The 10,704-nt window shown below is 56.8% G+C and overlaps 1 protein-coding gene across 1 annotated transcript in view; it reads right to left on the bottom strand.

The window, feature by feature from the left end:
• Positions 1-9,275: 9,275 nt before the first annotated feature.
• LOC118452283 (selenoprotein Pb-like) overlaps positions 9,276-10,704 on the bottom strand; it is a 2,767-nt gene continuing 1,338 nt past the window's right edge. Inside the window, exons 2-4 of the mRNA XM_035894189.1 lie at positions 10,470-10,682; positions 10,190-10,325; positions 9,276-9,524 (exon numbers count right to left, since the gene is read on the bottom strand). Of these exons, the coding sequence (XP_035750082.1) occupies positions 9,276-9,524; positions 10,190-10,325; positions 10,470-10,682 (598 nt within the window). The remainder of the gene's footprint in view (positions 9,525-10,189; positions 10,326-10,469; positions 10,683-10,704) is intronic.

Genomic DNA, 10,704 nt, shown 5'->3' with positions numbered 1-10,704 from the left:
TGGGCACCGCTCCCCGGGGGGCCCGGCGGGGACCGGGGTCGGGTCCCGCTGCGAGCCCTGCGACACCCGCCCTCCACGCCCAGCCTAACCCAACGCCCAAATCTAACACCCAGCCTAACCCATAAATCACCTCCGGGCTTACACCGGGTGGCAGAGCAGAGAGCAGTGCCCGACCCCTCAAGTGGGCATCAGGGTTCGCTTTTCCTTTTAAAGCCCTGTGGCAAAGATGCTCATCCCACACATGACTGCAGCACCCTTGGGTGCAGAGGAAATACCGGGTTCCTGCGGCACACTCGGCCTTCGGGAGGGGCAGGGCTGCCTCCCAGGGAGCTCTTCAGTGGGACTGCATTACAGCGAAGGTCCTTCAGCACATACTGCCTGAGTCGGCACCCCAAAATCCAGGGAGCGGACTCCTCACCGGCCTCTGCTTCAGCCGAGGGTGATGGCAGCACCTCCGGGACCAGCACAGCACAGGGCCGATGGACAGAGCGCTGCTGCCCTGCTGGGGCTGGTGGCTTTGCTGCTGTGTCCAGCAGGACAACACCCCAGGATTTTTCCCAGAAACACACTCCCGTTCTTTTGTCCCATCTAATTTTAAGTGACAAACCTCTGAGGAAGAGCAGAGCTCACAGATCTCAGTTCAGGTTTCTTACCCTGTTAATTCTCAGCGCTTTGAGAATTTAAACCCAATTCCTTTCCATCTGCAGTTCAGTCACATCTAGACTGGTTACTCCCTTGTTGCAGAGATCTCCTATTTGCTCTTACTGACAGAGCAGGAGTACATTTCCTGGAATAACAGGGCGATGCAATTAGGGAACAGGAAATAATTATGCACCTTTGTTAGGCCACAAGGTACCTCCAAGCCCAAGGTCTCCCTCGCACAACTTGCAGGGAAGGAGTCAGGCAGGTAGTGAGAGCAAGCAGAGCTACTGCAACAAGAGGACCTCCATTTTAGAGAATAAGCCACATGCTAATCGGTGAAGGTCAGGAAGAGGTTTTCCTTGAAGGCTGAGGTGTTCCTCGCTGCCGCTGGTCTTGTTCAAGGTAATCGGTGGTGGGCAGCACCTACACGGAGATTTGTTTACGTTTCCCCCAGGAATCACGTCCCTGTTTCTTTAACCCCAAAGGACATTTCGCTCTCCGTAAGGGATTGTTGGGACGGGGAGCACCTGCCAGCACAGCATTTTGCCCATCACCTCTGCTCGCTGTGGTGGCGGAGGGACCCGAGGGAATGAGAAGGGCTTCATCGACACCTGCCCCTCCCTGGCTGCTCAGAGGGGCCTCAAGGGGCCATCCCAAAGCGCCCTCCTGCCCCAAGGTAGAGCATGCCTTCCTGGCAGAGACCAGTCCGGCAGGATCTTAAGCTCTGATGATGATGGAGGCTGCAGGCTCCCATGTTACAGCAGCTTGACTGCCTGGCAATTTCTGCCGGCACCCATGTCTCCCCGTAGCCACCAGCTCTGCTCACGCGGGGGTGAGCCTACACGAGAGCTGGGACATGGCTTGTCCGGTCCCTCTGCCACCAGTCTCTGCAGAGCTCACCTAGTGACAACCTTGAGTGTCCTTACTTACGTTGTCCCCAGACGGTGCCAATAAAGAGGATTTCAGACTTCAGCTCGAGCAGGGATGTTATTCATTCCCCACGAGCTGACTTTCCGCTGCATAAAACATATAATCCAGACTCAAATCAAAGCAAGGTCGTGCAGTGGCTGGCCAGCCTGTCTCTGGGGGGTTAGCATGTTATTTCAAAGACAAATCAATCTATTTTTCCTCTCCTTCTTCATCTGAATATTTGTTACTCCCCATTCCTCTCCGTCTCTCCCTGTCCATTTCATTACTGCCTTGAATTTCACAAGGGGGAACTCTCCTCCTCCTGGAGAACGCAGACAGACCTCTTCTCCCCAGGGAAGGATGCGAAATGTCAGCCTCCCGCCCAGCCCCTGATGTTGCTCATTCAGAGCCTGGAACCAGGTACATCAATAATTCACTGCACGCTTTCCTGAGCCCGGCCATTTGCTGAGCCTCTGCCACTGGCAGCCCTGTTTTCGAGGCTGTTTGGTTGGGGTCTGCCTGTGCCGCGACCCACCAACTCCAGCCGTTCTGGCCTGAGCGCTGGTGTTATTCACAAAGGGCTGATTTTTCATGCTGGCCCCAGGATGCATTTTATTTTGAGTCCCTGGCTAGAAAATTTACTGACCGAAAGGGCTGGAGCCCCCATGGCTCTATGCTGCAGTTAGGCAGCAGTGCAATGCAGGATCGTGGGAAATGCTGTGGGTGCCAGCTCAGTCAGAAGTCCAGCTTTAAATTGCAGGTGCTGTGGGGCAAGAAATCTGCTTTCCTCTTGCTAGAAATTAAATTAAAGAGCTCCAACAAAGAGAGAGGAAAAGGATGCTGCTGAGAGGTTCTCTGCCGGTCTCCTGGCACCTCTGCTTTGTTTCGTGGCAGACAGGGTAAGTGCTGGTAGGTGCCACATCTCAGCTCAAGCAGATGCCACCTCCTTGGCTGCTCCCACCTGCACACCTTCATGTAGCTGCTCTCCTCTCTCCCCACCATGCCCAAACCCCATCCCCAGCAGAAAGACTGCCTTTCCCTCGGCATCTTCCCCTCTCACAGATGCTCCTTGCCCCCTTGACATTGCTTTGACTTGGAACAGTCAATGTTGTGCCCTCACTGACATGGGTAACACTGGCTGAGCTCTAGTGGAGATGCCATCAGAGCTTTGCAAGACCCAGGGGGCACCAAGGAAGTCCTCTGATGACAGATGAAGACATACAAGAGCAGCAGAAGCTTTATGGCCAATTAATGATGGGAAAGGAGCTAGATAGCAGGGTGCAGGTGGCCACCAAGCTCGTGCTCCGGCCATCCAGAGGATTTGCTGCTCCCAAGCAGCCGAAGCCGAGCTTATCAACAGCCAAGCTCCCTGCTGTGGCCACCAGCCCTAGGCACTCGCTGGAAGCGTGGTGGCTTCTGCCTTTGCCGTGTTGCCGGTGCTGTTCGGAGCAGAAGCAGGAGGGAAAGGACATGTGGAGTAACGCAGCCTGCAGCTCCCCTGCCTTAATGCACTCAGGAGCAGAAGGATCCATTGCCCAGGATAGTTATCCTTAGCATTCCTGTGGATCTAGTGTCCAGGAAGGGGTAGAGAGCATTGCCTTGTGAAATACTTGCCTTTGCAAGCAAGGGAAGCCATACCTTGGTTTGGTTGCCTGTGGAGTTGAGCCCCATTTTTAGATTCTCCAGTGCCTAGTGAGGTCTCTGACAAAGCATAAGCTTGAGCTGGGGCTTTTTGCCATGAAACTGTTCGAATCCCCCATGGATTCTCCACTGACTCATTAGTGCTGAGTTATTGCTGTGCTCCTCTTTCAGTGGGGACTCTAATGAAGTTGCTTTTCACTAACCAGCCAGTTATTTTATGAAACTTTCCAGAACTGACAATCTCGGGGACCTCCTTCAGGTGTGACTGCAATTGTCCATGTACTTAAAAGAGAAATGCAAGGACTGAAAGACATCATCTCCCCTTCCCAAGCATGGGCTGAATTCCAAGATCAGGTGCAGGATGGCTGCTCTCACCCTCAGTTTGACACAGGAACAGCTCTCCTTGCCTGTATGTCTGCATCTGCTTAGGGATGCGTAAGTTTAACACAGGGGATGCTCAGGGTGCTGCAGCTTCTCTGCCCTTCGTCTACTGCCAAAGGGGACAGCAAATACCCAAGAAAAACCTCAGGCCATCCTTGATCCATGATCAAGGATGCCTGCCCCAGCACCATGCCATGCCCTCCCCAGCACACCCCATGACATCGCAGGCACCATGAGTTTGGAAAAAAAAAACCCAACCCAAACCAACCCTAATAAAAAAACAGCTTTGACAAAAGTCAGATCATTTCAGTTTGTAATATTTCTCCTCGTCCCTGGCACTGCCGGTCCTTACAGTTGTCTGTGCCATCCTGCCAGCCCTCCCTCCGGCGCCACTGGCACCATCACTGTCACCCGCCCTCGCCCCAGGCCACGCTCAGCCACAGGTTTCAGGAGCCAGAGCTCAGACACCTGGAGCATCTGGTCTGGGTCATTCCTCACCACCCATTCCAACAAGTTATTCCAAAGCCATTTCCATGGGCACATCCATGTGGGAAAAAAAAAAAAAGGCTCCATCCTGGGACCTCTTTTACAGCAAAAAACAACAAAGATCATTAACTCAGCTTTTCTTTCATAGCTTTATCAGAGCTCCCATGGCAGCTGGGAAGCTGCCCACCCCAGCTCAGGACTGGTGTCTTTTTGGTAGGTGCTACAGTGCCTTCTCTCAGAGGCTGCTCCATGGGTCCGTCCTCTCCCTCCAGCTCCTTTACAAGACGGTCAGGTACGCTCCCCATGATGGATGCCCACACACCTCAGCTCTTGGCAGTGCAGAGAGTCCTCGCAGGGACCCACTCATGAGGCCAGACCCTGCGTGGCTCGGTTGGGGCGCAGTGGGACAAGGGAAGGTTGCACCATACTGACCTTCCCTTTAACAGCCCACCCATCCCAGCTCCCCTGCAGGACAGCATGTCATAGAGTCATAGAATCATTTAGGTTGGAAAAGACCTTTAAGATCATCAAGTCCAACCATTAACATAACCCTGCCATCCCACCACTCAACCTTGTCCCTGAGCACCTCGTCTACCCATCTTTTGTCCTCACACATCACTCCATGTGTAGGAGCTGGCAGCAGACGGTGGCAAAGCTTCAGCAGAGGCACCAGCAGTCCCAGCATGAGGCTGACTGCTTGAAGCCACCCGATGCAAGAGCAGGACACGGTGGCTCAGCACTGCACCTTGGTTCGGCTGGAAACCAGGCGTCGCAAACTGCTCATCTTGGGGAGAGACAGACGGAGAGACACATGGCCAATCTCCCCTTGCATGGCAGCAAAAACATAGCTTGCTAGCTGCTTTCCTGGTGGGAGGGCAAGAGGAGTGAGTCTGAATTTTAGTAAAGCTCCTATGAATGCAGGGACCAGCGTGGGATCCAGTCTCAGCCTTGGGCATCCGCATGCTGCAAATCCACATGCATTGGGCTGGTGAGATGTGTCTCTCCCGGGGTGCTGGTTGGGCTTTGTCTGCTCACACTGGACTCCTTTCAATCCCCAGATCAAAACCATAAATAACAGAAGCAAATTGTTCCCTCCATGCCATTGTCCATCACTGGCGAACAGAGGTAGGAGCTAGAAACCAGCAGCATGGAGAAATGCCTGTTTTGTTCTTGCACGGCGATGGCCAGGCCGTGCTCAGTGGACAGAGAGAGGAGGTGAAGCCACGGGGCACTGGGAGCACCTGCGGAGGGGTGAGAGCCTTGATGTCCCATGGGGCCAGGCCTCCAGCTCTGCCCCCCCCCAAACCACACTGCACCCACCAGAAGGGAGGGAAGGAGCTGAGATAGGTCTCTTATAGGTCAGCAAATGGCCAGGGAGAGACTTGGAGGCCTCTGGAGGGAGGAGAGAGGTTATGGGGGAAACAACATGAGAGGTGAACCTGCTGAATGCACCTTGCTCAGAAGTCAGAGAGGTGCCTCCACCCTCTGTCCCTGGGGACTGCTGTGGGGTGACTTTGCTTTCTTTCTGTCACCAGACGAGAGATGAGGCATGCCGAGCAACGGGGCTTTGAAAACCTGGGGACTGGGCTCTGCCCTGCCGGTGGCCTCGTGCCTGGCCAGGACTTGTGACTGATGCTGGGGAGGGAGGTGGGAATGCATGAGGCCAATATCTGACGCACTTCCTCAGCCCCAGCCTCACCGGCCTCCGGTGCCGGTGGCCAAGCAGGGCACAGGAGTCACTGGGGCTAGCTCATTTCTGCAGCTGTTTCTCTGCTCCATCCCATCTCCTTGGGCAATCATCCTACATCAAGATGAGTCTGGACCTACTCACCAAGGACGTCAGCAAGTTGGCCAAAGCTGGGGACAAGCTCTGCAGCCCTCGTTCCCCAGCTCCTAACCCACGATGGGGATACGTGGCTGCCATTCCCAGGCAGCAGCATTCACCCTCACCCTCCAGAAGCAAGAGGGGCCTGGCTGGTCTGGACTTGGGGGACAGAAATGCAGCCGCCTGCATTTATTTTGCCTAACAACAGTGATCTCTCTGTATATTTTCATTCTGTTTTCCTAGGCTCAGCTGCCTCCTCAATGAAATGTTTCCAAAGCAGCCTGGCTTGGCGGTGCGCCAGCCCCGGCTGCCAGATGAATGGGTGGAGGAGGAGGGACCCATTCCTCTTCTTGACACGGCATCGCTGCACAAGAGGCCTCTGTTGACATTAGGACTGGCTGTTCCCCCTCTCCTGAGAGGCTCTGCCGGGCCCTGGGCAGGAGCAGCACGCAGGGCCAAGGCAGCAGGCTGCACGTGGTGCGGGACCGGGGTCTGTCCTCCTCTGGGGTGGTGGCACAGCCATGGGCACCGGGGTACCACAGCACAGCACGGCTGGGACCTGAAGTCAGCCCTAATTTTTTGCCCCAGACCCTCCCCTGCTGAGCCACCCCCCCCCCCGACAGCGAGCACTCCTTTGGACCTCCCTGGCTCCCTCAGCCCTAATTTTTTGCCCCAGACCCTCCCCTGCTGAGCCAGCCCCCCCCCGACAGCAAGCACTCCTTTGGAGCTCCCTGGCTCCTGCTAACAGCACTACTCCCCCAGACATCAGCCATGTGAAGAGCCTGTTAACTCCCCCAAAATACCTCTCCTCCAGCCTGCTCAGAGCAAAGCTCTCCCTCAGCACCACTGGAGTGTAGACACTGACACAGCTTTTGAAGAGCTCCAGGTCTCCAGCACCTTTCAGGAAGGGAGGCAATGCCATGGGGGGGCTCCAAACCCTTCAGGCCTTTGGCCAATAACATATGGAGCAGCATCGGCTTCACCCTAAACCCTGGCCATTACTCAGACACACCAGACTTCACCCAAGCAGTGTCACAGCTCTTTCCCACACCTCAATTTCTCTACCCAAAGCAAAATACAAACCCAAGTCTTCAGGGCCGGAAATTCGTCTGCTGGGAGGTAGCCAAATAGCAGCAGCACAGTGCCACCGGGCTACTCACTCAGCACCAGACGCCATCCCTCTATCTGCCACTGCTAATTGCAGAGCTGGTCGTCAGCAAGGGAATGCAAATCTGTGTGTGCCCCACTCATCACAATGTCACCTACTTGCCAGGGACACCTTCAGGATCTGCGCAAGGCAAGGATGTGGAATTTAACGGAAGGGCTGAGGAAGCATCAGAAAGCAAAAGGAAGTGATAAAAGTCATCAGCATCCTTCTTGTGTGCTCTTCTCCTCCACAGCCGGCTCCCCTGGCATCTCCTGCTGGTGGCCAGCACCCAGCTGCTGCAAGCCAAGGACCAGAGGCTGGGCCAGAGCAGCACCCGGCAGCACGCCGCAGGGGCGCAGACTGCTCCCACCAGCCGTGGTGGGGAGAGGGCTCTGCCTGGATCTGGTGGAAAAGAGGCCAGCCAGGCGTCGATAAGATGAATTAGTTGTCTCAGCAGCACCGGCAAAATGAGCGAGAGGAGTGGAGCCCGTGAGGCCCGGCCTGCTTTGTTTCAATTACAGCAGCTGCCAGAAGAAAAAGATAACCTCGATATTGATGGCAGCAGCAGCAGACAGAGGTGCCCTTGTGGACTGCTGGGAGCAGGTAGAGGAGGAAGGGGGAGGAGGAGGAGGAGGGAGTGAGGGAGGGAGGGAGCAAGAGAGATGGAGGGAGGGGGAGCAGGGTCTCAGCCAGCTCCTGGCTGGCTCCCACGGGCTGGTGAGAAAGACCCGCATGATCCTGTTGCCCTCAGCCCCATGAGGAGCAGCCCCTCTTCACCCCAGTCGCCGGGCAGAGCATCCCCCTGCAACCGCGTAACGCTGAGCAGAAAAAAACATCTCTTTGCTCCCCACTCAGGCTGTGGGGCTCGGAGAGGATATGGGGGAGGCGTTGAGTTGGGGTGATGTGTAATGGTGGATGGAGCTGGAGTGAAGGGCTACGGGGCTGACACAGACATGGGGGCAGCCTGGGGTGCAGGCAGGCATGGCTGCCTGCCAGGGATGCAGCACCCAGCTGCCTGAGAGATGGGCAGCCCCCAACACCATGCATGCAATGGGGACCAGGCTGAGCAATGGGGACAAGACGTCCAAGATGACCTTGGACTGCATGTGGGAATTTGAGCCCCACAACAGCAGCTCAGGGCAGGCACTCCAACATCACACCTACAAGCCAGAGATTGAGGTGCTGAGCCAAACCTCCTCCTGGTGGTGCAGGGTTAATGCCCTCCCCTGGCGGGGGGACCAAGTCCTGGTTCACATCCTGGCAGGAGGTAATCAGGAGGTATGAAAAGACAGGGTCTCTTTGGTCTTCAACCCCTTTATGGCCCAGTCTCTGAACAGGGAAATGCTTTATGGGATCCACATCCAGCCCCAAGTCCCTCCTGGTCCCAAGAGAAATGCCCAGGGCCAGCCCAGTGCTGGGCGAGCCTCCCACCCCGGGGAAGGGGCCCCACCAGAGGCCAGGCTGAGCAGGGTTCGCTTCGCAGAGGTTTTATTTGTACTCTGGATACTTGCATCGCCCTCCGATCTCACTTCTCCCCCAGGAGAGACCCCAGGATCCTCACTCCCGTCCTCCCAGGGCTGTGGGCCCTGGATACAGCCCCTAGGTCTCCAAGAGGGGACAAGGCCACCATCTTGCGGCCACCCATCACCACTGCACATGCCCGTGTGCAAGGCCTGGAGGGTCCCCAGGATGTGACAGCTATGGGGGTACAGGGTTTAGGGGTACAGGGTTTAGATCATGGGGAGCTGCAACCTCCCACCACTCCTAGTGTCCCCATCCCCCGGGATCATTTCCTGCGGGGCACACGCTGTCCCTCCCCTCGCTCCCTGGCCAGGGCACCCCGGGGTGCCAGAATGGGCAGGGCGTGCTGGCAGTGCTGCTCCGGTCCCAGTTCTGGCCCCTCCACCCCTGCCCTGCTGCTCCGAGCGGTGTCAGCCAGCAGCGACCGGGGAGCTCCCGGTTTGCACCGCAGGCTTCATTGAGCACGGAAAGGCAGGCGGCGGCAGAGGAAGGCTCAGAACCGAGCCCTGGGGCTGAAAGTGCAGCATCTCGGGGGGTCAGAGAGGGATTTTCATCCCTGGTCACAGGGTGGGAGTACAACCCACATGGGGAATGCTGGAGGGGGTTGTTATACCAATGCTCTTGGTGACCAGCAGTCCAAAGCGAGTCCTTTCATGCCTCTGGGAAGCGAGTTGGCGTTGTCTGCACACTACTGGGTACTTCTGCAAGGCTGCCCAGCCTGACTTAGTGCTCACTTCCCTCCTCCTGCTTCTTCCCCTCGTGGTGGGGCTGGCTGCGGTCTCCATGGTGGTGGTGAGCGTGGGCGGCAGGTTCACGGTCCCCACTCAGGTTGGTGGCTTTCTCGCTGCTGGCCTCGTGGTGGTGGTGGTGAGGATGGAGGGGTTTGTGCTGGTGGATGGGGGTCTCTGACTCCTTCCCCTCTTGTTCAGGAAGTGGGCTCAGGGTTACAGGGACCTCCATGGTACTGTTAGCCTGGGGAAAGTAACACAGGGGCTGGTGTGGTATGCGAATGCACACGTGGCTCCCCCGTGAGCCTGCGAGCATGCCTGTGAGCTGGGATGAAAGCAGACCAGCATCCGTCACGCAGAAAGCTGCGTGGGTCAGAGCAAAGGCTCTCCAGCCCCGACCCAGGGTGTAGGGAGGACAGGAGAGGCTGGAGCACATGGAGCACAAGCCTCTCTACCTACATCCCTTGGCTCAAGCTATCTGTGGTCCAGGGAATTTCTGAGCCAGGAAAGGGACTTTACATTTAATATTTCTAGATGGATTTTCTTCTCCTAGGAAGTGACTAATTGCCTGCTGAGCTTGGAGCTACATCCTTTTCTTCGCTCTGAGCTTGGCACCTCTGGGTCCATTGCCTGCTCCATTCTTATATCAGAACAGCCAGTGACCCTAGTCAGCTTTTCCAGACCTGGGGCTGTGACTGCTTCAGTCCGTTCCTTCTCAACTTGAAAGCTCTGACCTATTTAACAGCCCTTATTCCAGACCTTTCATCACCTTCCCTCTCAACCACGGAGAAGGATGGCTGCCAAGCCAGAGCCTGTCCTCGACGTGAAGATAAGGTTGGTTTTTTCCCTGATGTGCAGTGCCAGAGGAGAGAAGGGAGCCCGGCTGCAGCCAGCATCCCTGCTCCTTACCTCCTGGGTGGTGTTGGGGTAGAGGGAGCAGTTGCCGCAGAAGTCCTTGCTGTGGGTGAAGCGGATGGCCGACTCCACGTAGGGGAAGTGGAGGAAGCTGTAGGGCAGCTGGATGTGGAAAGCCAGACGGCCACACCTGCGGGGAGATGCCATGGCCTGGCTTGGGGCAGAGGGGTCTGGGGTCCTCCCCCCAGCCCAGCCATGGGGGGAGCTTTGGGAAACCCACCAAATGCTCCGTAACCCTCCCAGGGAAGCCTCAGCCAAGGTGGAGGACGCTCACCGGTCGTAGATGAGGAAGTCGTCCTTGTCACCCCCCAGGACCTGCCAGACGTCGGGCTCCTCCGGCTCCGGCTGGAAGACGGGGACGCCTGGCGGGGCCTGGCGTTCCAGCTCCCCGAACATGGCACGGGAGAGCGGTGCCTTCTCATTGACAATCATGTAGCGGACATCGACCGTGCCCTGCCGGGCCAGCCTCTCCCGCAGGCCCCCGAGGCTGCGGAGAAGGGGGAGCTGGG

Source organism: Egretta garzetta, unplaced genomic scaffold (assembly GCF_000687185.1).
Source record: "Egretta garzetta isolate BGI_Z169 unplaced genomic scaffold, ASM68718v1 scaffold145, whole genome shotgun sequence".
Classification (NCBI taxonomy): domain Eukaryota; kingdom Metazoa; phylum Chordata; class Aves; order Pelecaniformes; family Ardeidae; genus Egretta; species Egretta garzetta.
This window is presented reverse-complemented; position numbering and strand designations above follow the sequence as displayed.